General features: G+C 50.4%; 8 protein-coding genes across 8 annotated transcripts; 5 read left to right on the forward strand and 3 right to left on the reverse strand.

The window, feature by feature from the left end:
- Window positions 1-690: 690 nt before the first annotated feature.
- On the forward strand, window positions 691-2,351 carry FTJAE_2957 (RNQ1-prion epigenetic modifier of function; the record flags this gene model as incomplete). The annotated part of the gene is made up of 3 exons (XM_037349203.1): window positions 691-1,029; window positions 1,084-1,434; window positions 1,488-2,351. 3 exons carry the CDS (start codon window positions 691-693, stop codon window positions 2,349-2,351), a joined length of 1,554 nt encoding a protein of 517 aa, XP_037209871.1.
- A 344-nt stretch (window positions 2,352-2,695) lies between these two features.
- On the reverse strand, window positions 2,696-3,482 carry FTJAE_2958 (uncharacterized protein; the record flags this gene model as incomplete). The annotated part of the gene is made up of 2 exons (XM_037349204.1): window positions 2,696-3,143; window positions 3,199-3,482. The coding sequence occupies 2 exons, from the start codon at window positions 3,480-3,482 to the stop codon at window positions 2,696-2,698; spliced, it is 732 nt and encodes a 243-aa protein (XP_037209872.1).
- A 1,640-nt stretch (window positions 3,483-5,122) lies between these two features.
- On the forward strand, window positions 5,123-8,542 carry FTJAE_2959 (tubulin alpha chain; the record flags this gene model as incomplete). Its single annotated transcript, XM_037349205.1, has 9 exons — window positions 5,123-5,147; window positions 5,230-5,270; window positions 5,324-5,350; window positions 5,413-5,488; window positions 5,541-6,071; window positions 6,123-6,546; window positions 6,603-6,821; window positions 7,378-7,639; window positions 7,694-8,542. 9 exons carry the CDS (start codon window positions 5,123-5,125, stop codon window positions 8,540-8,542), a joined length of 2,454 nt encoding a protein of 817 aa, XP_037209873.1.
- A 554-nt stretch (window positions 8,543-9,096) lies between these two features.
- FTJAE_2960 (v-type proton ATPase subunit B) lies at window positions 9,097-10,968 on the forward strand (the record flags this gene model as incomplete). Its single annotated transcript, XM_037349207.1, has 7 exons — window positions 9,097-9,195; window positions 9,258-9,342; window positions 9,405-9,424; window positions 9,478-9,513; window positions 9,567-9,728; window positions 9,782-10,107; window positions 10,161-10,968. The coding sequence occupies 7 exons, from the start codon at window positions 9,097-9,099 to the stop codon at window positions 10,966-10,968; spliced, it is 1,536 nt and encodes a 511-aa protein (XP_037209874.1).
- Window positions 10,969-11,406: 438 nt separating this feature from the next.
- FTJAE_2961 (diphthamide biosynthesis 1) lies at window positions 11,407-12,848 on the forward strand (the record flags this gene model as incomplete). The annotated part of the gene is made up of 2 exons (XM_037349208.1): window positions 11,407-11,626; window positions 11,668-12,848. 2 exons carry the CDS (start codon window positions 11,407-11,409, stop codon window positions 12,846-12,848), a joined length of 1,401 nt encoding a protein of 466 aa, XP_037209875.1.
- Window positions 12,849-13,101: 253 nt separating this feature from the next.
- Window positions 13,102-13,542, reverse strand: FTJAE_2962 (chromosome transmission fidelity 8; the record flags this gene model as incomplete). Its single annotated transcript, XM_037349209.1, has 1 exon — window positions 13,102-13,542. The coding sequence occupies one exon, from the start codon at window positions 13,540-13,542 to the stop codon at window positions 13,102-13,104; it is 441 nt and encodes a 146-aa protein (XP_037209876.1).
- A 429-nt stretch (window positions 13,543-13,971) lies between these two features.
- On the forward strand, window positions 13,972-15,184 carry FTJAE_2963 (40S ribosomal S6-B protein; the record flags this gene model as incomplete). Its single annotated transcript, XM_037349210.1, has 5 exons — window positions 13,972-13,977; window positions 14,141-14,227; window positions 14,317-14,679; window positions 14,866-15,033; window positions 15,089-15,184. 5 exons carry the CDS (start codon window positions 13,972-13,974, stop codon window positions 15,182-15,184), a joined length of 720 nt encoding a protein of 239 aa, XP_037209877.1.
- A 649-nt stretch (window positions 15,185-15,833) lies between these two features.
- On the reverse strand, window positions 15,834-27,963 carry FTJAE_2964 (e3 ubiquitin ligase HUWE1; the record flags this gene model as incomplete). The annotated part of the gene is made up of 4 exons (XM_037349211.1): window positions 15,834-15,928; window positions 15,984-16,328; window positions 16,379-27,863; window positions 27,916-27,963. The coding sequence occupies 4 exons, from the start codon at window positions 27,961-27,963 to the stop codon at window positions 15,834-15,836; spliced, it is 11,973 nt and encodes a 3,990-aa protein (XP_037209878.1).

Here is a 27,963-nt window from a genome sequence, read left to right on the forward strand (position 1 = left end):
GTGATGGACCTAGCTATTAAAAATTGGTGTCCTGCCTAGCCTGCTTGAAGACGCTGAATCAAGTTGTTGGGATTTGTGAGCTGGCTTAGTTTAATACTCCTTCTGCAACTGATCTACCTTTGGGCAGGCTATAGGAGAAAAGAAGCCCAGGACCTTAACCCTAAGCGATAAAAATATAGGAAAATTTAGCCTAAACTTAAGTAGCTCTTTGCTGAGTTTATTTTAACACCTTTTATTAAGGTTTGGTATCTTCTTGTCCCCCTGAGGGTAGGTACCCAGGTATTTAGGTAAGGTACTACTCAGGTAACAACCCAAAGTGGCCTCTCGCTGGGAGTCCCTTCCCATCAATCAATCTTGGGCGGCGAAAGAGAGCCTGGAGCCCCTCCAGCTTAGCCCAGTCAAGCCAAGCCTGCCTCGTTGACCTCCACAGGGTTAGTTTAGAGGCGACACCATCTAAACCTCACCTCGTCTCTTGTCTTGTTCCCGCCTCTTGTATTTTAGACTCTTCATGACTGCGGCCCTTCTCGCTAAGTGACGGACTTCCGTCTTCGACCACTCCTTCACCCTCACCTCGCGACAATTTATTCATCCTTTTGCCTACCTTACCTGCGACCGCTCGATTTGCGACATCTCCCCGTCTCGACCGCTTCATACAATATCTTTTACCTGTCTATATACCGTATTTCGAACATGACGGGTCCTGCCTCTCCGCAGGCCGAAGGCCCCACGTTTGCTCCTCCCCCGCTGCCCGCGGGCTGGATTGCTCAATGGGATGGTACAAGCAAGAAATATTATTATGTCCAGCTATCGACTGGTGTTTCGCAGTGGGAGGTTCCTACTGAACCAGCCAAAACGGGAAATACTCCAGCTCCCCAAGGCGAACATCCTTACGGCGCTCCCAAGCGTTCGGAACTCATTACGCATCCCGATGGATCGCAGACTGTGCGCCATGCAGATGGTACCATGGAACCAATTATGCCGGACGGCACCAGAGGTGTAGATGGTCCTTCTGGTGAACGGGGTCTCGGAGTATGTCGTCTTGGCATTTCTCGATAGTGTTGAATTATGCTAACAGCCTGACAGAGCATGGCTATGAACGCTTTGCTTGGCGGAAAGAACTCTGGTCATGGTGGCAGCAGCGGCGGCCACAGCTCTAGTCCATTGGGCAATCTTGGTGGTCTCGCAAACCAGTTCCTCGGCGGCAGCCATGGTGGTAGTGGCGGCGGCAGTGGGGGAAACAAGCCCTCAGGCGCAGGAAAGCTCGTTGGGCAACTGGCGTCGAGCTTTATGCACTCGGCTAGTCAGGAGAAGCCTCCTGCCCCCCAAAATTACCATGGCAATTCCAACCAGAGCTCAAGCCATCATCAGGGAGGCCTCGCTGGGCAGCTTATGGGTGGTGTCGCAACTATGTTTGGCGGTAAACAGGGCAGCAGTGTATGTTCACAACAGCAGCGTGCGCCGTTCGCGCAAGACTGACCAGGCGATAGGGACAAAATTCCAACTTTGGCTATAGTTCGGGGCAACAGCCCCAACAGCAGCAGGGTAGCGGTGGAACGTACTCGGGCGAGGCACCAACCTACAATCCTACAGGCTCAGCTTCTTCGGCGGCTTCAGCGCCCCCCGTAGCCGGTGCGCATTCCTATGGCTCCCCATCCCCGAATCAGCATCAACAGCATGGCTCGAACCAACAGTATGGTGGTCAACATCAAGCTGGTCAGAATCAGACATACGGATCGCAACAGCAGCCAGTTTCTCATCAGCCTTTCAACTCGCATCACCAACAGCCCGGCGGAAACCTGCAGTATGGCAGTCAGCAACACTCTGAGCCAGGCCAACAATACAGCGCGCACCACCAACAGCCCGGTCAGAATGGCCCTTATGGAAGTCATCAGCAGCAGCCTGGTTCGAGCCAGCAGTACGTAGGCAACTCTTCTTTTGGTGGGAGCCCTCATGGTTCTTCGAACAACTCGTTCCCTCCTCCTCCGCCAGGAGGTCCTCCCCAACATGGACAAAATGCACAACAGGGACAGCAATACTTTCCTCCACCCCCTGGGCAACAACCACATCAGCCATCTTCTGGTACAGGCTATCCTGATATTCAAGCGCACGGCGGCCACTTTGGTGGCCCGCCTGATCAACATGCCCAGCAGTCACAGGGCTATAGTGCACCGCCAACCTCAGGCAATCAGAACTTTCCTCCTCCTCCACCTGGGGCGCCCCCCGGAGGATATAATCCTTCCTATAACGCAGGCCAGGGGAACCAGCAGTCCTACGGTGGCCAGCCGCAATTCAACAGTGGCGCTCCTCCTGTGCCTCATGGTTCACACCCTCAGTATGGAGGAGCTTACTGAGAGACTACAGTGAACCTGTATGGAACAACCGCAGTATTTATGCTACTCTTTTGAGTTACCGACCACATTCTCGTTTTGGTATGGGATCGCAAGGATATTCCAGGCCGAAGAAATTTATAGCTCGTCACATCCGACACTTGGATGCTTGATATGAAAGTGTTTTTCGATGAAGATGTGTGTTGAAATGAGTATGGGTATCGAAGCTCTTGAGAGGGACAGCAAGAGTGACATGAAGTTGGAGAAGTTACGAGCAATATGATTAACGTACATAGTAGAACGCATTCCACCAAGCCCCTTTTTAGCATCTAGAGTCCAGAGCCCGATGGTGCCAACACCTCCGTTCATCAATTCTGTTTCTTGTTTGCGCCCTCGGTTGTGACTGCAATTTCCTGTAACTTAGAGGCGATAGATCTGGACACAAACCAAGCCACCGCGCTGACAAGAACAAGATAACCAGCTGCTGGGACTAGAGAACGGGGGACGATACCATAATGATACGGGCCGAGGATGAGATCTACGTGTACAGGTGAAGGTTCCTTCATAAGAGCCGCGTCATTCGTAAAGTAGTCAGCTGATGACTTGATCTGGAGCAGAAGAACGGAAGCCTCGCGCTCCCTGCCTTCAGTTTGGATTGACTCTTTTGTCAGCACAGCTTCCTGGCCTTGGCGAGAAGATGAGTAGTTGGCAAGTGATTGAATCAGCTCTGGTGTCTGCCACACGGTGTCCAGCTCGTATACAGCCAAGCCAAACACAGCGGGTTGCTGGCGGCGCAGGCGAATTAGCTTGCTTTCTCTACGTAATCTCATGTTGACTTACAATCGCAGCCCAACATACACGAAACTCATACCGCTGGCCTTGGTTTAGTTTATCAAGAAGCACCCACGTTGCAACGCCGGAAGCGTAATCCTTTGGCCCAGAGGGAAATCTGCAGCTGACATGAGTTCGAAAATTTGGGGCGCCTGGTGTAAGTGTCGGTAGTCTGAAATCGCTCAGCGAAGGCTTCTGTTGGGGAATAGGGAGTGATGCAGGAGCTGTGAATATTGTCTTTTCAACATTGGCGATGGCCATGCTAAGAAGACACAGCAGGCCGCACAGGGCGTATATTATTTGAGTCCTTCCAAGAGACAGCATATTGGTGATGGGGAGATCTGTGCTTGCCCTCTGACTGTTGGCCTTCAATTTTAAGTCCTCCTTTCAGGTTGGGACCAACATGTTAAGCTACCTACTAACGTATTGGTAGGTAGGGACAAAGCACAAGGTGTTGATCTCAAGCGTCACGTGTGATGTCGACCAGCTGCCCCATATCTAGGTAAGTAAGGCAGAACTCACGTGAATGCTACAGACTATTATAGATTTCCCCCTTCTTGAGAATGAAATAGCAATTCACATAGTAAAGTGCTATGGCACAATCCGTCATTCTGATACACCTCGCAAGTTCATATTGGTAGAAAGAGGAGAAATGATGTTGAATTGTGGCCGTGTATATTGCTAATCGTCAAAGCTTGGGTTTGAGCCGTTTGACACATCACAGACCATAATGAAGATCATCGACTGAGCTTGAGCCTCGAGGTGAACGGCAGTTGTGAGCTTTTCTAGTAACACCTGCGTATGTACCACAACAACCGACCTAGATATCTAAGTAGTATCTGCTATCTAGTACTAAGGTAGGTACTTACGAACGCAATGGAATTGCCCCTTATTACGGATAATCATGTCTTGAAATGGGAACTACCTACTACCTAGGTATAGGTAGGTAGGTACTTACCTACGGTGCTGGTACTGAGGACAGGGCGAACGATAAGTACCTAACGAGAAGGGAGTTGTGGTTCCGGGCACGCCCTGGAGATGGCGACAGGGATGTAAACAGATGACCATGGTGCCCGACCAGGATAGCTTCTGTAACCATTTCAGTGAAGAAATAGGATACATCATACTGTCTAGGACTGTGAAAGGGAAGAAAAAAGGAACAAGAGTGGGTGAATTGCTTACGTATGATATTTCCTTTCGTTGAGTTGTATTAATTAGAGGCTACTCCGTACCTTATCCAAAGTTCAGACACCTGGTAAGGGTATGAAGTCCATTATGATTAACACAGGCGAAATGAACGCCACAACAGCCCGAGATGAGATGTCGTTCGACAGTGGTAAATATGGATCCATTGGATCATCGTCCAAGAGAAACACCATTATCTCAACTTGAGTGTGCTGGCGTTGGCTGCCTGGTCCGTGAGATTCTGTTCCAGCCTCTACACGACGATTCTGTGACGCTGGACATAATAATTCCTTGTCGCTGCTGATTTTGATGGAGCGGTGAAGCGAAGAACCATAACAGAAACGACGGAGTGGTAGCCAGAGGGTCCTTTTGGCAACCCCTGGGCCCTGGCAGCTGGCCAACAGGCGCCGGCAGCGGAAAACGCCAACAGGGCATTGCAGGACGCGCTTGCCCCCTTTCAGCCCAGGCACGCCTCGAAATCAAATCAAATCAACAAATCCATAGAAGGTCCAATCCAATCCCAGTGGAGGGTAGCAAAGACTCCCCTGTCTGCCAAATTTCCCCCACCTCACCTATTTCTCCCATCCAGCCCACTCCACTCTGCTAACTTATCACCAAACCAAACATTCGCCCTCGCCTTGTCTCCTCTCTTCCCGTTGTAAAAGCCTTGTCTGGCCTGTCCTTTTTTGTCCTCCTCTTTTCTCGTGGTCCCTCTTCTCTGCTCTTGCATTGCATCGACTTCCTCCATCTCATACTTGTCAACACAATCGTCAGCAAACATGCGTGAGGTCATTAGCATCAACGGTAAGCTATTCCTCCCTTTGGCGTTGGGCTTTCACCGCATCCCTCTGTCTGCTTTGTTACGATGCTAACTGAGCTATTCTAGTTGGTCAGGCTGGTTGCCAAATCGCCAACTCCTGCTGGGAGGTGAGTTTTGTCAAGAATTTGTTTATATTGTTCCGTACTGATTGCTTTGCTAGCTTTACTGCCTCGAGCACGGTATCCAGGTGCGCACGATAACCCCTAAATTTGTCAACAAACACCATGGCCAAATACTGACCAACTCTAGCCCGATGGTTACCTCACAGAGGAGCGAAAGTCCCAAGACCCCGATCAGGGTTTCAGCACTTTCTTTTCCGAGACTGGTATGGCTCAATCTGGGACTTGCCGTCGTACTGTTCTAACACCCATTTCTAGGTCAGGGCAAGTATGTCCCCCGCGCCATCTACTGTGATTTGGAGCCCAATGTCGTCGACGAGGTCCGCACCGGTGCCTACCGCAACCTTTTCCACCCTGAGATGATGATCACTGGCAAGGAGGATGCCTCAAACAACTACGCTCGTGGTCACTACACTGTTGGAAAGGAGCTCATCGACGGCGTCCTTGACAAGATTCGCCGTGTTGCCGATAACTGTGTTGGCCTTCAGGGCTTCCTCGTGTTCCACTCTTTCGGTGGTGGTACTGGTTCTGGTTTCGGTGCTCTCCTGATGGAGCGCCTGTCGGTCGACTACGGCAAGAAGAGCAAGCTGGAGTTCTGTGTTTATCCCGCGCCCCAGACTGCTACATCCGTTGTCGAGCCATACAACTCTATCCTCACCACACACACCACCCTTGAGCACTCTGATTGCTCTTTCATGGTCGACAATGAGGCCATTTACGATATCTGCCGCCGAAACCTCGGCCTCGAGCGCCCTAACTACGAGAACCTCAACCGTCTTATTGCTCAGGGTATGTTACAGCTGTGGGGCTAGCAGTTGCCAGTGGACTAACAACATGTAGTCGTCTCTTCTATTACTGCCTCTTTGCGATTCGATGGCTCCCTGAACGTCGACTTGAACGAATTCCAGACCAACCTGGTTCCTTATCCCAGAATCCATTTCCCTCTGGTCGCATACGCCCCAGTCATCTCCGCTGCTAAGGCTGCCCACGAAGCCAACTCCGTCCAAGAGATGACAATGTCTTGCTTCGAGCCTAACAACCAGATGGTCAAGTGTGACCCCCGTCACGGCAAGTACATGGCTACCTGTTTGCTATACCGTGGTGACGTCGTTCCAAACGACGCCCATGCTGCTGTTGCGACACTGAAGACCAAGCGAACTATTCAGTTCGTCGATTGGTGCCCCACTGGTTTCAAGCTCGGTATCTGCTACCAGGCCCCCGAGAATGTGCCTAACGGCGACCTCGCGAAGGTCAGCCGCGCTGTGTAAGTCAATTCCTTATCCCCTGATGAACGGAACGAAATAATTAACGCGAACGTAGCTGCATGCTCTCCAATACTACCGCCATCGCTGAGGCATGGTCTTCACTTTCTCTCAAGTTCGATCTCATGCACTCCAAGCGTGCCTTCGTCCACTGGTACGTGGGTGAAGGTATGGAGGAAGGCGAGTTCTCTGAGGCTCGTGAGGATCTTGCTGCCCTGGAGCGCGATTACGAGGAGGTCGCCACCGACTCCATGGGTGAGGAGGAGCTCGAGGCTGAGTACTAAGCGGTCACGGATGTGATTACTGGAATACCGACTTCTACCCAGTCCTAGCCTGTCAACGATAAAGAGGTGTATTTTCTTATTTTCACAAAGGTCAAGCCAAAACGAATTTTAATGTCAAAAGGGACCAAAATCTGTACATGGATTGGTTGCCTCTCTGCAGCTTCCATGCCTGAGCCGTTGGCATCATGTGAGGCAGTACCGTAGTTGCGAGTATTGTAGTTGTAATAATGCAAGATACCTCTCCTTACAACAAAATTAATTATCCGCCAGCTAAAGAAGTCCGCGAATGTCATGGAATAAACAGTGCGGGGAACAACGGGTTTAGAAAGCCGCCCCGGCCCTTGAACTGTAACCGTATCGGTACTGTAGATTGACTGTACCGAAGCCCGAGAGCTCGGCCCATTTTCCGGGGGGCCGATAGTACGCGGATTGTGTCCAATACAGTACTCAGACCTCCCTCCAAGCTCGGTACTTCAATATCCTCTACTTGGACGCATTTCAATCGAACGTGCATCGACTCCTGTATTGACTTCTCACGAAATTTTCAAGTATGAGTTTCTTGCGGTCCAGCGTCTGCAGAGCTTGTCGCCGTTCGCAGCAGATTCGCTTGCGTAGAGGCCTTGCGACGAGCAGCAATCAGTCATATGACAACCGGGTGAGGCTCGTCGAGGTTGGGCCTCGGGACGGCCTGCAGAATGAGAAGAAGGCAATCCCGTTGGAGACCAAGATTGAACTTATCGAACGATTGGCCCGAACTGGGGTTTCTACAATTGAAGCCGGATCCTTTGTTGCTCCAAAATGGGTGCCTCAGGTAGTGTTCTTGCTAATCCAATGTCTGCTCAGTAACCTGACACTTTCCCAATAGATGAGCAACTCCAGCGAAATATTACAGCATATCCTCAACGGGCGGGTTTCTTCTCCAGGTCCGATCTCATACTCCTTCCTAGCACCCAATAGCAAGGGCCTTGAATCTGCCGCCGATATCCTCAGTGCGAATAGCGGAAAGTTTGCAACTCAGCTGGAGCCAGCAGCTGGAGCCGAGGCCGCCACCAAGCCAGCTGTTGAAGTCGCAGTCTTTGCTGCTGCTACCGAGAGTTTCACGCAGAAGAACCTCAATTGTGATATAAAGACATCGCTCGAACGATTCAAGGAGGTGATTAGGGATTCCAAGGCTATGGGTCTCAGAGTGCGCGCCTACATTTCTGTAGTCTTAGGATGCCCATTCGAAGGGTTCGACGTTGATCCTCACAAAGTGGCCGAGGTCGCTACAGACCTTCTGGAGGCTGGAGCAGATGAGATCTCACTCGGAGACACTACAGGAATGGGTACGGCACCTCGAACGGGAGCTCTCCTCCAATGCATGTCTGCAGCTGGTATTCGAACTGAGGATATTGCCATGCACTTCCACGATACATACGGCCAAGCTTTAGTGAACACAGCTGTATCCCTAGAGCATGGCATTCGGACATTCGATAGCAGTGTTGGTGGCCTGGGGGGCTGTCCTTATAGCCCTGGCGCGACCGGTAACGTTTCAACGGAAAACATGGTTTACTTCATGGAGACTCTGGGCATGGATACTGGCATTAATCTGGATGCCATGTCTGACATTGGAGATTGGATCACAAAGGAGTTGGGTAAGGAAAATGGCAGCACCGTAGGCAAAGCAGTTCTTGGAGCTCGGACTCGAGCTATGCAAAACGCAAAGGAAAGTTAAAAAGGAAGATTGTTGCTGCGTTGTTCTTGTTGAGCATAGTAAGAAAAGGCAGGCAACTATCTACCTCCCTAGTTATTCAGAAACAACTCATATTCTTGGTTTCGCTCTTTAAGCTGACAGACTTAAAATGCTGTTGATCACCGGTGAACTTACCTTACCTCTGCGAATGTCATGTGATGTCACCGATGTCGTAGAAACGTCCCCCATGTGGAGGTGAAGGTTATCGGCCGTGCGTCGCCTTTGGACTGGCGCAGCCCCTCAGGAGGCAAGAAAACACCAAACCTTGATATAGGGTGTCAAAATAAACTTAGCATAGAGTTACTAAGATTAGGCTGATCTTACCTAAGTACTTTTATCGCCTAGGACTAAGGTCTTGAGTTTTCTTTCCTCCCCTACCTAGCGCAGCTGGAAAGGCCCCACTTGGATGAAGCAAGCTCAACCTCCTCCAACCTCTTGAGACCTTCTCCCAACTACACCTCCAAGCTTCGCGATCGGCTCCTATATTCTCTTCTGCCCCTTCCTTTAACCGTCCGATCACCGATACATCGCCCAACATGGCGGACCCTCGTGAGTCCTCATCGTACTCGGTCATTCCCAGAATTCGATACAACACTGTTGGCGGCGTCAACGGTCCCCTCGTCATCCTCGATAATGTACGCCGTCGTCATCTGCTAAATCGAACCGGCTTGGAATTTGAGGGCTGACAACAAAACAGGTTAAATTCCCGCGATACAACGAGATCGTGACACTCACTCTTCCCGATGGCACTGAGCGCTCTGGTCAAGTCTTGGAAGCTCGAGGTTAGTGAAGCTGCTGGCGTCTCTGAGGCAATGACGCGGAATATGCTGATGTGAACTGCTAGGTGATCGAGCTGTCGTCCAGGTACTTTTACATCCATGCGATGCGATATGATATGGCGATTGACGATTGCATAGGTCTTTGAGGGTACTTCTGGCATCGATGTGAAGAAGGTAGGTGGCATTGCGAGCTCTATCGGTATAACTTCAGGCTAAGGCAACCACAGACCAAGGTTCAGTTTACAGGCCAGAGTTTGAAAATCGGTGTCTCTGAAGACATGCTTGGTCGTATCTTTGATGGTTCCGGTCGAGCTATTGATAAGGGTCCCAAGGTGTTGGCTGAAGATTATCTTGACATCAACGGTTCTCCTATTAACCCTTATTCTCGTGTAAGGCTACCTTTGAGCGCTGCACGGCAGATGTAATCTGACTTCTGATATAGGAATATCCTGAGGAGATGATCTCCACAGGTATCTCTGCCATTGACACCATGAACTCGATTGCCCGAGGACAAAAGATTCCCATTTTCTCCGCCTCCGGTCTTCCTCACAACGAAATCGCTGCTCAGATTTGCCGACAGGCTGGCCTTGTCCAGAAGCAAGGCATCACTAACAAGGGCGTTCATGACGGCCACGAGGAGAATTTCTCGATCGTTTTCGGTGCTATGGGTGTCAACTTGGAAACTGCCCGTTTCTTCACCCGCGACTTTGAGGAGAACGGCAGTCTGGAGCGTGTTACACTCTTCCTGAACCTCGCCAACGATCCTACGTGAGCTGCGAACCATATTCATAACGATGATACGCATACTAATTCCTGTCCAGCATCGAACGTATCATTACTCCTCGTCTTGCTCTTACCACTGCCGAATACTACGCCTATCAACTCGAGAAGCACGTTTTGGTCATCCTTACCGATCTTTCTGCCTACTGTGATGCTCTCCGAGAAGTTTCAGCCGCTCGAGAAGAAGTTCCCGGTCGCCGCGGATACCCTGGTTACATGTACACTGATTTGTCCACCATCTACGAACGAGCCGGTCGTGTTGAGGGCCGCAATGGTTCTATTACTCAGATTCCCATTCTGACCATGCCTAACGACGACATCACCCACCCCATTCCTGATCTGACAGGTTACATTACCGAGGGTCAGGTGTTCATTGACCGAGCTCTGGACAACCGTGGAATCTACCCACCCATCAATGTTCTGCCTTCGCTGTCCCGTCTGATGAAGTCTGCCATCGGTGAGGGTATGACTCGAAAGGATCACGGTGATGTTTCCAACCAACTGTACGCCAAGTACGCCATTGGCCGTGATGCCGCAGCTATGAAGGCTGTCGTTGGTGAGGAGGCTTTGTCTGCTGAGGACAAGTTGTCCCTTGAGTTCTTGGAGAAGTTCGAGCGTCAGTTCATCAGCCAGGGACAGTATGAGTCTCGATCTATTTATGAGTCTCTGGACCTTGCATGGAGCCTCCTGCGTATCTACCCTAAGGAGTTGCTCAACCGTATTCCCGCCAAGGTTCTCAACGAGTTCTACCAGCGAGCTGCGAAGGAGTCCAAGGCCAAGGGTAAGGCTCGAGCAGATACTGAGGCCCGAAGCCAGCAGCAGACGGAAGAGAACCTTATTGACGCATGAGGGAACGGCTTGTCGGCATTTTGACAGATAGTATAATGAGCGCGCGCACAAGGCCGATGGGAGAGTAGAGAGAGGAATGTTTTAAGCTGATTGTTTTCACGCTGTTGTTGAGGGAGGCTGTAGAGCAGAGCAAGAGCAGGTATATGGGTAAGATAGGGGGCGAGCCAATGCAATTCAACCGATCCTCAACCTGATCCAAGAGGAGCATAACTTGCCAAGGTGATGACATATAACAGTAAAACCCTTGACTGGCTGTCATGTGCGTCTCCTTTAGATTTAGGTAGGCAACCAATGAACTCGAACTCATAGAGTGGATCTACAGTGCCGAAAATACGAGTCACACATGCCACATAGTTTTTTCATTTTTGGTTTGTCTTACTCCAGATTGAAGAGGCCATGTAAGAGAACTCTCAATTGATTCTATCATACGACCACAACATGGAGGAAGATAGAAGACAAACAGACCTGGGCATAGCAGCCGATATCGAAGAAGCTCAGCTTGCTCAGACGAGTCAGGCCCCTGTCACTCAAAATGAACCGGAGACAGCAACGCCACTGAAGCAACCGAAGAAGAGATTCATAGGACGAAGGGCGGCAGTTGAGGCCGCAGCAAAGCTTGGAGAATCTGGGGCATCAGGGGAGAGCGGTGCTGTTCAGAGTATGTGAAAACATCGTCTTTCAACATGAAACCTAGTTCAGGAACGGATGAAGATATACTCATGCCGTTTATTATAGCTGCCAAACCTCGGAGGACTCCCCGACTCCTAAATCAAGTTCCCAAGGAAATCCTTGAGAACACCGATCTGAAGGCTGCCATTACGCTATTGCCCACTAACTACAACTTTGAGATCCCCAAGACAATCCACCGCATTCAAACTTCAAACGCCAAGAGAGTTGCGTTACAGATGCCCGAGGGCCTTTTACTCTTTGCTACTACTATATCAGATATCTTGGCGCAGTTCTGCCCTGGTGTCGAGACACTCATCATGGGCGATGTGACCTATGGCGCTTGTTGTATCGATGATTACACAGCAAGGGCCCTTGGTTGTGACCTGCTGGTGCACTATGCCCACAGTTGCCTCATCCCAGTCGACGTGACCACGATCAAAACTCTATACGTCTTTGTAGACATCAGCATTGATGCGACACATCTCCTAGCATCCCTTGAGCGGAACTTTGCCAGCGGCAAAACAATAGCTGTTGTCGGCACTATTCAGTTTAACGCTACTATCCATGGCGTCAAAAGCAGCCTCGAGCGCGGCGGCTTCCGTGTTCTCGTTCCCCAGATTGCACCATTGAGTAAGGGTGAAATTCTGGGCTGCACTTCTCCTCGTCTGAAAGACGACGACAATATCGATCTGATCCTGTACCTGGGTGATGGTCGTTTCCACCTTGAGAGTATCATGATTCACAACCCTTCTATTCCAGCGTACCGATACGACCCTTACTCTCGAAAACTCACGCGGGAGGCGTACGGCCATGACGAAATGCAGTCTCTCCGTCGAACAGCCATTCATAGCGCTCGTACAGCACGCAAATGGGGCCTAATTCTCGGCGCTCTCGGCCGCCAGGGCAACCCACATACGTTGGGCCTCATTGAGAAAGAGCTCAAGGCGCGAGGCATTCCTATCGTGCACTTGCTACTAAGCGAGATCTTTCCGGGCAAATTGGCGCTCATGTCTGACGTCGAGTGCTGGGTACAGGTTGCTTGCCCTAGATTGAGTATTGATTGGGGTTATGCATTCCCACGGCCGTTGTTAACGCCTTATGAGGCACTTGTTGCATTGGGCGAGCGACAAGATTGGGGTGAAGGTGTCTATCCCATGGACTACTACGGAAAGGACGGGCTAGGAAGGACAAGGCCTTTGCAGATTGCCTGAGAATAGATGCAATCATGATACTGAACGATTGAGACCCAACAAGTGCGATAGGACCTCCTTGGCTGGATATGCAGTAGGGTGATGAAGAATAAAGTCCAATATCGATAAAGAAGTGGACGGATCGGTGAGCTTTTCACTCGGATCAAGAGGATATGGGAGATTTAAGTGTTGACTTGGAATAAGGTGCAAAAGTCTCGTCATTCGTAGTACGCTATTGCCTGTTTTCATTGACCTTCTAGATAAAACAAGGTCATCAGGTCGCATTGGCTGTTCCGACAGGCTCTGGCCGGTTTGGAAACATAAGCTTGTACTTGACAATCTCAACGACTTCAAGATTTTTGCCCTGCTCGAGTGTTTCCCCCCCTGAGCCAGGTATCACCTTATTCTCTCTCTTTCGCACCACGGCCATGGCTTTTGGAAGCTTTTTGATCTCCCCGGTGAGACGTTGATGCTGGCCAACATAAAGGTGAACCCGCTTCATCCATGCTGAGCCTTCAGTACCGATCACAAAATCTGGGAAGTCAAGTCTTCCAACTTGGACGCCGCCTAATGCATCACCATTGGCGTCTTGAGGTAGTTTAATGGTTCCTTGGAGTTCCAGGAGAGCTAGACCTGAGGGTGTTTGCAAGAGTTGAGGTAGAGGACTTGAGGATGGTGCCTTGTTGTTTGGAGGATATAGCTTGGCCGAGGACATGACGAGAGAAAATTCGAGATTGGCGATGGGAGAGACTGTTTATATCGTTCCAACGGCTAGATGTGTAGGTACTCCGTATTGGTATCAAATCTCTCCAGCTGAGCTGGAAAGCTTCGACCGACACCTTGAGTCTAAACAAAAGTTCGAGGGACGCGCCTACAGTTCTACAGTGACGTAAAAAGATATACACGGTGTGGAACCGCCTCGTACCTCGCACTACCTTACCTTAGGTATCTGAGGTGGTGGAGAAAACGGACTTTCCTTTGCCCGAGAGTTGTGAATCTTCATTGGCTGCCCGTGCCTAAGAGCCCTAGCGACTCGCACTTGCCTTCCACAATTTTCGAATTCGGAAATTTCGAACCTCATCATCCTCTACTAACTTCACAGCAGGCCAGGTCAAGTAAACTTGCACCCACCACAACTGGCAAAATGAAGGTACGACAAGCAGCAATCAACAATCGAGCGATGCGAGTGTGCGGGAGGCCTTTTTGTTATTTGAAATGGATTGATTGTTCTTGTCAACTGGCCTCCACGCCGCGTGCGCTGCTGCTCGATTGAAGATTTGAAGAAAATATTCGTTGACATTATTCTTTCACAGTTGAACATCAGCTACCCTGCCAATGGCAGCCAGAAGCTCATCGATATTGAGGATGAGCGCAAGCTCCGTGTCTTCATGGAGAAGCGCGTACGTCGAAACTCTCCTGCCCTTTGCCTACGACCGCTCGGCTCGTCGACAACAAACCGACCGACAAAATGCTGACTCCTTTGTGGTAGATGGGCGCTGAGGTTCCTGGTGACTCCATCGGCGATGAGTTCAAGGGCTACATCTTCCGCATCACTGGTGGAAACGACAAGCAGGGTTTCCCAATGAAGCAGGGTGTCATGCACCCTACCCGTGTCCGCCTCCTCCTCTCCGAGGGCCACTCTTGCTACCGACCCCGACGCACCGGCGAGCGCAAGCGAAAGTCTGTCCGTGGCTGCATCGTCGGCATGGATCTCTCTGTCCTCGCCCTCAGCATTGTCAAGCAGGGTGATGCTGACATCCCCGGCCTCACCGACGTCGTCCACCCCAAGCGTCTCGGCCCCAAGCGCGCCACCAAGATCCGCAAGTTCTTCGGCCTCACCAAGGATGACGATGTATGTCTTTCCCTACGCCCATACTCGATCATCGCCTACCCGGAGCTGCAGTGGAGGAGTTGGCAGACCGGGTAGAGTGTGAGAGGACCCCTTGATCTACTTGCCAAGTAAGAGGTCAAGGGGTAGCGAGTTGAACAATGATAACCACAAGAATTGAAAGTAAACTAATGCTTATATGATACATAGGTCCGCAAGTACGTTATCCGACGAGAGGTTCAGCCCAAGGGTGAGGGCAAGTCTCCTTACACCAAGGCTCCCCGCATCCAGAGACTCGTCACCCCTCAACGTCTCCAGCACAAGCGTCACCGCGCTGCCCTTAAGCGCCGCCAGGCCGAGAAGGTCAAGGACGAGGCCGTAAGTCACTCACACGATTAGCACACATATCATCAGCATCTAACACGATTTGCAGAACGAGTACGCCCAAATCCTTGCCAAGCGTGTTGCTGAGGCCAAGGCCAACAAGGCCGATGCCCGTAAGCGACGAGCAAGCTCTATGCGCAAGTAGGGTTCTGGCGGTTAATAAAAAAAAGTGGAATCATACCTTAGTCTTGTGGTTTGCATGCATTGGGAGTGAGGATTCTCTATAGGGCTTGTTTTGAGCCAGCCACGACTGCGTTAGAGACAGTTCGAAAATATGAACATGCATTAATGCACTCGTAACCCGGGCTCATCGGCGCCTTCGCCTGCGTCTACGTCTATATTCCACCTTTCCTCACTATATGTTTTTTTAGTCGTGACTTGTTGATACTTTGACGCCAATTCCATGTAGTCCTCTGCGGGAATAACTGGAAACCAAGAGGTGAATCACTAAAAAACCCAACTCAAGGCAAAGAGCAACCAAATACAGCACACACCATAGGTTGCTTTCCGGGTGATCGCCTATTAAACTTTGATTGATGTACATGAAACTTCACCCACCATCTACTTTCTGTGCCCTTTCCGCATTCCAAGGAACCTTTACGAGACCTGCACTTCTCCCAAGGTGAAGCCCGGACGCGGATGCTACATCCAGTACTCAAGACCATGAAATCTCGAGGTCAGGCTGATAAAACACAATACCAGTACCGTAGTAAACAGTAACAACTCTCTTTTCCATTGGTGTCCCCATCTATGATCCCTTTCCCCTTACGCGCCTGCAATGCAAAGATTGACGATCACGCAAAGCCAAAATATTCGCTGCCTGCTGTGATGGCCTTCATGATCTGAGAACGCAAATGGTCGTAGCTCTCATACTCTGGAAGGTCAAGCTCTGCAATTTGCCATGTTAGTCAATGCACGAATTGAATACTGATGATTTTACTTACGGTTGAAACAGGTATGCGAAGAAGGCAACCTGTCTTTGTTGCCATAGTCACGGTGGATGTTGAATCGGTTAACACCGTTCATGCCTTCAAGCTCCTTGAAGCCATTGAGTGGAACCTTGCTAGTTCCTGTGACAAACTGCAACAATTTGGCGCGCTCTTCCTTATCAAAAGACCGCAAAGCTCGCCAGAACCATTGAATTTGCTGCGAAGATGGTGTGTAGTTGTGATACTCTGTATTGCTCTTCCAGTCATCGATATCAATATCGGGAAGGCCAGATATCAAAAGCTCCAGCTCCTGTTCGTTGAATATGGATATCAGTTCGGCAGGGATAATGTCATGGAACCCTGTTGAAAATTAGTGATTGAATGAAACTATTATTGATTGAAATGCTTACCTTGAAGGAAATGAGCCATCTGCTCCTTGACGGAAGATAGCAACTTGTGTTCGACAACAAGACGGACATAGTCATGCTTATTCTCCTCGGTGACGGCAATCTCTCGACCATTAGGGATGAGGTCAACGACGGTGGTAGCGCCGAACTCATCATTTTCGACAGAGAAAGTTTCAGTGATGATGTCTGTGATGTCGTTGTCCAGCATCCAGCACAAAGACTTATAGTAGTCGGGGTCGAATGATTCCATATCCTTGACCGAGACAGATTTGCCGAGGATTCGCTTGTATACAGCGCGGCTAAAGTAACAGTCAAGAACACGACCCTCGTATAATGCTTTGCCGATGATGCGACCGATAAATTTGAAGAACATAAGATGCTCATCATTAATGCCGCTGAGCTTGTTTGGGTGGAAGGTCGTCCGGTCAGAGGACACAGGTGTGAAGAGCACATAGTTTGGATCAAACATCTGCCGAGAGAGTACTTGGAACCACTCGCGAGTAACCCCACCAGCGTCAACGCCTTCCTCGCCATGGAAACGAATGTTGAGCTTTCCAAATTTCATCTCATCCCCAGACTTGAAGTACAAGGACTTGAATGAGTCATGGAAAACCTGTTCACGACGGACAGAAAGTTGCAAAGTAGGATAGGAGGGTCGGCTCGGGTTGTTACTTGATCGGGAATGGACGCTGCGGTTAAAGTAGTTGCGCTTGTTATCGAATTCCAGCACCTTGGGGTTCTTCACGAGGAGTGCGAAGGTGCCCGACATGAGCTTGGGATTGCTCCTGACAAGCTCGTTAAGGATACGTCGGTGATCCTCGGTGAAGCTGAAGAAGAGGCTGGCCGTACGAGACTCGGGTGCCGGGCTTGAGAGGACCATTTCTTTCTGCTGTGAGGGATCATCGTTGGTGGTTGTATTCTTGCAGACCACCATGAGAGATTCAATTAGTGGTAGCAGGATTGTAGCCACATTGAGCATGTTTTCGCGCTGGCGAATGGCACTCAGGCAAGCACTCAACTTCTCCCACATGGCCGAAAAGGTCGAGTTGTGGTAGAGAGATGTGACTAGATCGTGTCTCTCATCCTTGTCCTTGCTGGACTCGGCCTCGTCGCCCTTTTTCTTGTTGTCGAACAGATGATCTAATGCTGTCAAAACACGAAGGAGCTTGTTTTGCTCGGATGCTCCTGGCGAGAATTTGGCAAGAGCAACGCCTTGGATCTCAGTGCCTGAAGATGCCTTCTGAATATGTGGCAAAAGATCGTCCAGATCAGCGACGATGTTCTCACTAAGAAGCCGAGCCTGGTGAACAAGCTCCTGACCAAATGTTGCCTTAGCCCCTGGAATGGCTGAAAGGTTCTTGATAGTCGAGATGGTGTTTTGGAAAGTCTTGGAGCTGCACTCTCGAGCCACAAAGATCCTTACGGCTAATGTCAGGTTCTGGGCGGGGACAATAGGCGGCTGAAGCTGTCGGAGTTTCTTCTGGACTGCTTCTTTCTTCTCTTGTTTCTTGGTAACAACATCAGTGGCAGTGTCCTCTTTGGCATCGGTGCTGGACTGCGTAAGGCTGCTCGTCTCGGTTGGTTCCGCTTTCGAAGCTTGGTCCACAGGATCTTCAGTTTTGGACATCTCTCCCACCGGCGGTAAATCAATGGCTTTCAGTTCGTCCTCGGCTTCCTTACGACGACGTTCAAGATTTTGGAGAGGCAATGTGACTCGATTTAACAAATCAGCCAGATGGGTCATAACGACAGAGCTTTCCATAACAAGGTCGCGGTCAAGGAGTGACAGCAAGGAGTTAATGGCATACTTGTGGGACTTGGAGTCCTTCCCTTTGCCTTTACGGCTCAGGGAGCGCTTGAGAGTTGACCCAACGGCTTCGTGCTCTGTCAGGAAAAGCCACGGAATATGAGGGTTCTTTGATGATAACTCCACCAGCAGATCCAGGCACTGCTGAACAATCAAGAGAGGCGAAGTTTCGGAATTGGTTTGCGTAGTGTTTGTGGCGGGTAGACCGGTCAGGCTTCTTTTGAGTGCCTGCGGGGTTTTCTGCTCCGAGTCCTTCTCCTTATCCTTCGGTCTTCGTGCCTTTAGGGACAACTGGCCGAAACTGCGCTCGACAGCCCCCATGTCTGCGCTACCGTCCTGTAAGATCTGAAGCAGAGTGCTAATCACCTCGAGTCGAGTTTGCTTATTCTCGCAGACATCGGCAAATACGTTGAATAGGTGGTTCCTGATGGAACCCTGTTGCGTAATGAACATCAGACGAAGGAGCGTAGCGACACCAGCCTTATCGAGCATCTGAACAACTGTTCGGCGCTGTACCTTTGCTCCTTCTTGGGGGTTAGGTGGCCCAGGCTGGCGACTTGTGCTGGTTTGAGGGTTGCGGCCTGTGATGACGGAATGGCCGTTGTTGTGGTGAGACAAAGCTCGAGCCTGAGCCGCCATTTCTGGAGTCAGTCGATCCATGAGCTCTTCGCCTTGGTCCCTAAGAACCTGTTGTCGTAGATCAGGCGAGAAACTGAGGAGAATCTCGGCGGTCTCCATTTCTGGTTCGACAGCCTGGCCAGTGCTGGCGGATGCTTGACGGTTCGTTTCTTCACGAGCCCGGCGGCGCTGCTCATGTCGCTCTTGTTGAGCTATCTCGTGTCGTAATTCTTCAGGAAGAGCATCTAGAAATTCTTGGAAAGCTTCGGTCGGGTTCCCATTTGTCTCTTCACGGGCCTCGGACCTTCTGGTGCTGATTGCCTGTGCAATGACCTCCTCGCGAAACTCCTCAGGAAGAGCCGCGATATACTCAGGATCAATACCGAGTTCGGTGACGTCGACCTCTTCGCCTCTGATTGTGGTCATAACACGAGGGCCGTCGTCGGCGTTTTGGTCTGTGGCCTCCGAACGTTCTGCTTGTATTTGGTTCGTCGGCTCGACGCCTTCCATCGCACTTCCATCACCTTGGCCTTCAGTGGACACGTCCTGATTAGCGGCTGCTTCAGAAGCGGCACGTTCAGCAGCCTCTCGAGCCTCTGCCTCTCGCATTTCTCTCTCCGCCTTCTCTTTAGCCTCTTTAGCTTCACGTGCCAGGCGCTCCTCTTCTTCCTGCTTCTTCCGTTCTTCTTCTTCGCGCTTCTGTTGTTCAGCTTCTTCGGCTTTTAGCTTCTTCTCCAACTCCATTGCTGCGGGAGTAAGCTTAGCCACGATGACGTTCTGGAGCTTAGCCGTTTCCGTTGCATTGCTGGCCCCAAAAACCATCCTGGCTTCCTCCTGATATCGATCCATCGTGCCTTCAATAGCGAACGACACAGCTTGTAATGGATCCTGAGCCGATCCTTCGCGTCTCTGTTCAGAACGAGAGGTTCGTATGGCGCCAAGCTCTCTAGACTCGCGGTGCCCATGCGGACCAGTAATCTGCAGGTGGAAGGCAGGCTGTCCGTTGCGCCCCATGATCGGGAGGAATTCCATTAGTTCACCGAGGAATCCCATGGTTCCCTCGATATGTCGTCCACCTGAGCCAAAGATCGCTTCAGGAGGAACTCGCAAACCGATAGTGTGATTGATGGTGGGACGTTGAGATGCTTCTCTGTTTTGGTCACCCCGTCTGAGGAGTGGGTTGGTGCCATCATCGGTGTTAGATTGACCTGCCCCAGGGCGATGGCTGCGCGAAAAGAAGCTGCGGAAATCGCCACCGGCGTCCCGATGAGAGCCAACAATGAAGCCGGGAGGAAAGGGGCTACGCGAGTCGGTGGTACGAGAAGGAATAAATTGTCGGCGACCTGGGTTGTCGACCATGAACATCTGGCGGTAACGATCTTCGTCTTCGGTACCAATCCCGTCCCATCCCAGAGCCGGCATGGGCTGAGGCTGGTCATCCAACGGATAGTCGTCATCATAGAGGTATTCGTCATCTTCCATTTCGTCCTCATCTTCCTCGTCTTCATCTTCGTCATGACCATCATCAAGATAGTGATCTTCCATTCCATCCATCATGTCTGGATCGTACACGTCGCCATCACCAATGATTGCTCGAGCCATGCCGTTGAGGATATCGCCTGGTTCCATAGGCATATGTTCGCCATGAACATCTGCATCAAAGTCTAGGTCATCCTCTTCCTGGTCCTCGTCATCCTCGTCATCATGGCTCGCGCTCTCCCATTCCGAGTTCCCATCGTCATCTAGAGGGTTGCCCTCTTCATCAACAATCTCGACCTGATCTTCAACGTCTTCCATGTCTGCGGATTCCACGTCGTCATCATCATCATCATCATCACTTTCATCCTCTTCGTCCTCATCCATGATGACCTCGACGACGCCCGGCTCGCCATGGAGACCTTCAATTTCGCCCATTTCGCCAAGTTCTTCGTCATCGTCACTGATATTATCTTCTTCGTCCGAAATGTCGTCGTCTCCATAATCCATCTCATCGTCATATTCGTCCCCGTACATATCCTCGTCGTCGTCGTCCTCTTCATCTTCATCGGAATCGTCGTCCTCACCACGAGGCTCCAACATACCAAGGGTAGAATTGCGATATAGATCAGGGGTTTCTTCTCGATCATCGCCGAGGTCTGAGAGCGAAGAGGTTGAACCAAGGTCCTCATCTGCAGTGTCTGACAATGAATCAGAGGGCAAGATATTGGAATGGCTTAGTTCCTTGGCTGTCTCTGTGAGGACACGCAAGACACGTAAGATATACTTAATGGCTCGTTTAACGCCCGGATAGTTGAGGTTGATTTCGGCAATAGAGGACGTGAGTTTATCAAGATAACCCTTCTCATACATCAATCTTCGTAGCTGAGCGTGCGACCGAGCTTGAACGTTGTCGGAGCCTCGAGAAGCCGCACCTGGATCCTTGTCCCTTTCGCCAACCATGTAATTCATTAGTTCGGCCAAGCATTGCATGCGTGAATAGCGAGTTTCCAAAGGTTCATCAGACAAAGGTGCTCTCTCATAGGCCTTCAACATCGTGTCAAGAACAAATTTGCGGGCAAAAAGAAGATCGGGCTCGTCGTCGTACGCAAATTTGTCCTTTCCGCGATCAATGGCCTTCTCACTAGTCTTGGCAACCAAGGCAACCAGAACCTTCTGGGTTTGTGTTGAAGTAGCGACCTTCTTCTTCGCGGCGATACTATCGGCAGTTCCACTCAGATTGCCCTGACACAACAAATCGTAAATCAAATAATTAAGGACCGAGGACCGAGGCTTGATTGGTGTACTTGTAGTTAATGGAGCATTGCGCTTGAAGTTGATGAATTCCATCTTTGTCCTGTTGTAGCTTTGAAGGAGCTCAGCAAGACAGTTAAGCAAGAAGCACCGGTAGACAAAGATCGGATGCTCGTCAGTTTTGAAAACAGGCTTTGGTGGCTTCTTGTCCTTCACGTCGGCGGCATTGTTGTCTTTGGAAGCGGATGTTGCATCTTCCGAGCCAGGAGCATGATCGATCTTGGGGTCCTTCTCAGTAGCCCGTACTTCTTTATCTTCGACTTCACGATAATTGAGCAACTCGCAAAGAAGGAAATGTATAACACCATCAGGATTCTCAACGACGGGTCGTTTGCTTTCATGGGATTTAGGTGCATCAATCATCTCCTTGTCTGCAGGTTCCGTGGACTGCTTTATGTCGTCGACAATATTATCGTTATCGTCACCGCTGGTATCAGAAGTCGACTGGGTAGCTTCTTGTTTCAACTCAAGACTTTGCGACCGAGGGTTGTCGCTGGAAAGGGGCGTCCACCTGGGGAAGCGTAGCATCTCGTTGGAAATCTCAACGAAAAGGTCCGGTGCGCGAAGCGCAACTGGTGTCATTACACGCAAGTAGTTATTAACATCAGTGTGCCCCCGCTGTGTTCGTGTTAGGTTCATGAGGCCGATCTTGATCTCTGCGCGCATGATCTGTTTGATGGTCTCTTCATCCTCCACGATATGACGAAGAACAGTCATGATATGAGCAGTGAGCTTGGTTTGTTTGAATCTCTCGGAGCCGGAGCCTGACAGTTGCTTTGCCATAAGAAACAACCGTTGCAAGTTCTTCTTATCTCCGACCAACTTCGCTAGTCGTCGACTGCGTGTCAGTATAACCAGAACTCTGAGTGCTGCAATGGCGAGTGTTTCTTCCTTTCCTATTCGCGGGAGCATCTCAAGCAAAGATTCTAGGATTTGGGTACGCTCATGGTCACCGACAATCGGAGTTCGCATTTGAATGACTGGGTCAGAAACAGCCTCGTCCAGGGACTTCGGTGCTTTCCACTGCGCAGCAACTGGACGCTCATCATGACGAAGGAGAGTCTCGACGACCAGTAGCACATATGGTATCCACGGTGGCATCCCTTCAGTAGAGTTCATAGGGGAAACCTTCAGGAATCCAATATACTCGTTGATATGTTCCCTTAGGTTCTCAATACTGTTATCAAAGAAGCGCTCATCCTGGAGAAGTAAAGCGAGTAGATGGGCATAAGCAGCAATGCATTTCCCGGTACGCTGCTTTTCTTCCTCCTCGTCTTGGGCAAGCGACGACAACGCCAAAGTCAAGGTCTGGCCGATTTCATCTTCGGTATCACCAGGCTGTTGTTTCAAAACCACGGTCCGGATGAGCTCAGACACCTCGATCGCGGTTTCAGGATGTGCCCGAACAACATCGAGGCATCTATCTATCATGTTTCCTCGCAATTTCGCCCGAAACTTGTCGACCTCTTCTTTCGTCGCAAGGAGGGGTTCGTTTCTTTTTGACTCTTCTGCGGCAGATCCGGGCGTTTCTGCCGACAAACTCGGGCCTTCATGGATCTCATCCACATCTTGAGGGGTATTGATGATGCCCCCTAATGTTTCCCCAATAAATCTCTCCGCAAGATCGGGAGTATCAATTTCCGGAGGTCCATCCAAGGACATACGGTCTGCTTCCCCGCCTGTGTTAGCACCCTCAGTCTCACTGACACTTGAGGGCTCTTGTGGAGTCTGTTTCAACACTGATGTGTCAGAGTCTGCAGAAGGGATTGGGTTACGCGCGCCGGCAAGTCCAGCTTTGTGGGCTGAGCAGTAATGTTCTGCGAGGTTAGGGTTTCCATTCGCCCTGTACACTGCCTCGTGGACCAGATCAGTATCATAGCCCTTGGCAACCAGCTCTTCAATCGTGCCACGATGGGAACGCCAGTCGAAGCGGACATCCGTGTATCTGAAAAGGTGGAAAGGCGGCTTATCTCTCGAGGACGATGAAGGCTCGCCATCCGCAACAGAAATGACTCTGAGAATGTCGATTAACCGCGTCACAGTTTGGTGGGGTACTCTTTCGACAAAGGAAGAGTCCCAAAGTCCGATGATCTCAGGGAGTATGACTGCCCTAAACTCTACTACAAGTTGTTGACTGATATATGTTGAGTTTGACGACCTGTCCCCACTTCGAGGCTGTAGAGTGAATGCGTTTTGGGCTTCAGAAAGTTGCTTCGAATTGACCAACATCAAATCCAAGTCGAGGACCTTCTTCAGTCCGAATGCAGCAACCTTGGATCTGGAAGTCTCATCTGTTGCGGCATCTGGGCCTTCACGAACTGCCCGGGCAAATATCTTCAACATTGAATTCAATACATCCATTCCTCCCTCTTCTTTGAAAGCCAGTAGAACAGGCATGATGATGTGAACACTTGCCCGATCGCTTGGTCTAGGAGAAGGCTGATCAATGAGCATCTCATTGATAGTATGCAACATGATGATCCAGAAGTGGAAGTCCTTGGATGTGGGTGTTGGGTTGGCAACAGATGGCCTCAACTGGCCAAGTACTGCATTTGCAAGTGCTCGTGCAATTTCCAAGTGCCGAGGTCGGTGATAAAGATCACGAGGATCTCGTTCCCGTCGTGGCAAAAGACACTTGCCGAGCGTTTGGAACAGAGGAAATGTTGTTGGTATCATAGGATGCAGTAGATGTCGTAACGTTTCATAGTTCTGGAAACGGGGGCTGGCTTGCTCCTCATCTGTAGGACGGGTCGGCTTAGAGTCATCTGAAGCATCTTTCGCTTGAAATTGCGCCGTGCTGCTTAGCATATCTGGCAATGAAGTGCTGTCATCCAAATCGGTTTCTGGGGGGTGTGTGCTAGTTAATCCCTCGGCGGATGTTTGACGTCTAAAAGACCAATGCTGCGGGACAGCGTTGAGTTCTCCTGCCTCTTCAATTAGAACTCCACGCAACAAGGGACCGATGGAGTTGACGAGTTTGAGGTAGTAATCGTAAACATTGACTGGGTAGAATTGTAAAGTATTCGATCTCGATGTAGCGAAGCAATCGGAAATAATTTTAATAAACGTCTGCGCATTTGACAATGCCTTGATCATCTTGGTACCGTTCTTGACAGCTTCATCGTCTGTCGTTTTGAGGTCAGAGGCAAGAAAAGGTGCAAAGTATGGTGGCAAAGCTTCCGTCTTATCAGACAGAGGCTGCAAAGTGTCAATAGCCACTTGAGCTCGTCTGAGTAAAGATGGGAGGCCACGTATGGGAAAGGACTCAACGACCTGAGAGACGACCTGATTGAGAATCCTCGAAGCAACGGTGTCACCAAAATTGGTGGGCAGACTCGGGGATTCGCAAATGTCGAGCAAAAGCTCCAATCCGCCTGCCTCCACAAAGCTGGTCCTCAAGCCCTGGTTTGAGATGTAAGAGCTTAAGAAGTAACCTAAAGCATATATGTAGGGAGTGATCGAGCGTGTGGGTGAATCCCGGCTATCATCTTTCTGGCCTTCGGAATCCGTGTCGTTGGAGGGCACATCGGACATATTGACATCCGTGTCTCCAGAAGTCTCAAGTCCCTGGCTGTGCTCAGCAGATGCAGTCGGTCGAATGAAGTTGCCATTCTCGTCCACGGATACAGTCTTGCCCTCATCGTCAATCAACAACATCCGAGCACCCCACCCGGCGGTCCTGGCCTTCTCGATGCCGAGATAACGCACGCGAGCAACCATATCGATAACAGCATTAGAAATGGCCAAACGTAAGGCCGGGTGATGACGAGCAAGTTCGTCAAAGCTTCCTCCAACATTGGTGGCGAGATCGCCGTCGAGTTCCATACATCTTACGTGGGTAGCACTTTCGAAAATCTCGAGGAAGCTGTCCAAAGCACGGGATGCTGCTACCAGCTTCATGCCAGCGTTGTTAAGCGATATCGAGTTAAGGACATGTGGTACAACAGTAATGACATCACTGGAAGGTAAGATTCCTGCTGCCAACGTTTCGCGAGATAATTCCCGGATAGAGTCTTCGGGAGGGGGATGCGGTCGCGAGTCATTTGCAACTATCGCAGTGACAGTTTCATTTGCAGAGTTGGATTCGTTGTCGTCATCGTCGTCGTCTTTGTCGCTAGGCTTTTGTTCGACCAATACGTCACCGGGAAGCGGCCTTGCGGTAACAGCTTCCAAGTATGTCTTGATCATACCAGACTCAGAAATAGCTGCGAAGCTTGTAGGGTCATTGTTGATGAAATCGCTTAAGATGGTGACAGAATTCGTCCAGACGACTGAACCGAAACTCTTCTTGTCTCCAATGATGTCCCGCAAGCTCTCCAGGAGATCAGTTTTGTCAGCGAGATTGCGGAGCAGCCGGTCAGTGTTGCCACCGTAGCTGTATGAGTTAGACATAATGTGATGGACAAACTTAAGCAGCCACTTGAGAGTCTGCTGCTGATAGTATGGAATCTCATAATCCACCTGTCCTGACTGCTGATCCTTCGTAACGCCTTGGCCTGCTTTGTGCAAAGTCTGCGCCTCCCTGACGGTATCAACCACCAATTGAGACACTGCATCAAGTCCTTTGGCGTTGAAGAAGGCAGTGAAGGCGTTTTGGTAGCTCCATATCAACCCGTCCAAGAATGCAAGGACCATGGAATGATTTCGTTGCGCGACACTTGACCTGATGTTTAGAATCTCAACCAAGATGTCCATCAATCCCGCGGATACCATCTCGCTTCCAACGCGAGTGGTCATGGATAGATGGAGAGTGAGTGAAAAGAGGTTATTACGCCACTCATCCATTTCCGTAACTTGATTTCCTTTGTCACTTTCGTCATCTTCCTTCATTCCTGCAACTGCCTTCCTGATAACGTAGAGTAGTATGCCATGGTTAACATTGGCATTCAAAGCAGAGAGAACATCTTGACACTTGGCTTGGAAATTAGAGACGGCTTCCAGGAGGGCGAGGGCCACAGCTTGAAGCCACAGGGGTACGTCAACGTTCCCGTGTGCTGTAGGATGAATGAGCTCAGCAAGCTGGTACACTAACTGGAATCTTCTGGTCTCGTCTGCATCTTGGCGGAGAACTTTCTCGAGAAAGTTAGCTTCGTTATGAATGTATGCAAGATTGTTGATTGCTAAGAGGCGGACAGCAAGCAACTTCTGCCGCGATTCACCAGAATCCATAAGAGCTTTGGAGGCTCTGATCCTGTGGAACACCTCGTATTTCGAAGCGGGTGGAAGATCCGCGGGAGTGCGTGACACCAACTCATAGACGGAAGTCGATGCAATGACGGATTGTGGTATTTCGTAGAACTTTGGTCCAGCAGATGTTGTCTCGTCTGAAACACCGGGCGTTCGGGGGGCAGTTGGAGTGGAATCATCGAAATTACCCCGACTTTTCGGAGTATGATGCTGGGATGTCATGGTAGAACTACGACGCAGGGGTGTTGGTGTGGATGGAAGCGACGCATCGTTGCCAACAGAATCTTGCAGGGTATTCTGGGGATAATATGCTACCTTTACATCTCCCCAGCCATGCCACCGTTTGTCGTCTGAGGCCGCAAGGGCAACTAAATCATTCGCATGTATGGAGTTGGCTGACTTGGGGCTTCCTCCCTGTGCACGTTCTTTTCCTTTGGTCGAGCCAGGTGTCTGAGTTGTTACAGGATCAGATAAACTGACGATCGGCGTCTTCGCAACAGGTAGAGCAAGCTGTTGAACTCTATCGAGATCGATGTTGTAGTGGTTTGCCAGCAAAGCTGCGCTGATCTGCCTAGAGGGGTTTGTGATGCGCTTGACCGAGGCTTGGTACCTTTGTGCCAGTTCTGAACCGACTTCGAGTGTTGCAATCAGTACGCTAAGAGATGTGGTGTTGAGAAGGTCGTTAAGATGGGCGCTGCTGGCATAGATACTTCGGTTACCGCAGTGCTCCAGTAGCATTCGCGTATAGCGCAAGACCACCTCCACTAGTTGTTGGTCTCCGTTTGATGAAAATCCCAAACCCTTTAGCTCCTCCGTTGACCACCGCCGCTCGCTACCAAAGGTCGATTCTTGAACTTGGTTGAGCAGTACATCGCAACCAAAGTCGCGAGTCTGTGGGCCCTCATTCAGCTTATATGTAGCACAGAAGTGCTCTAAGATGCTATCAAAGCGGTTCAGGAGAGGAATCCAGTGGTAAAGATCTCCGCGTCCGAAGGGCCATCGAGATGGAAAGCTTCCCAGCTTTTGTGGTAAGAGAGGTAGTGGCGTTGTTGATGTGGTTTCGACGTAGCTCTTAAGCCAAAGAGACTACAAATCATGTTAGCTATGCGTCTTCCGGCTGTTCCATTTGGTCACTAACCAAAGTATCCTTGTGCTTTGGTTGCATGGGCTTAGTGATCTTCCCCAT

The sequence above is a fragment of the Fusarium tjaetaba genome (genome assembly GCF_013396195.1).
Source record: "Fusarium tjaetaba strain NRRL 66243 chromosome Unknown NRRL66243_c0000060, whole genome shotgun sequence".
Classification (NCBI taxonomy): domain Eukaryota; kingdom Fungi; phylum Ascomycota; class Sordariomycetes; order Hypocreales; family Nectriaceae; genus Fusarium; species Fusarium tjaetaba.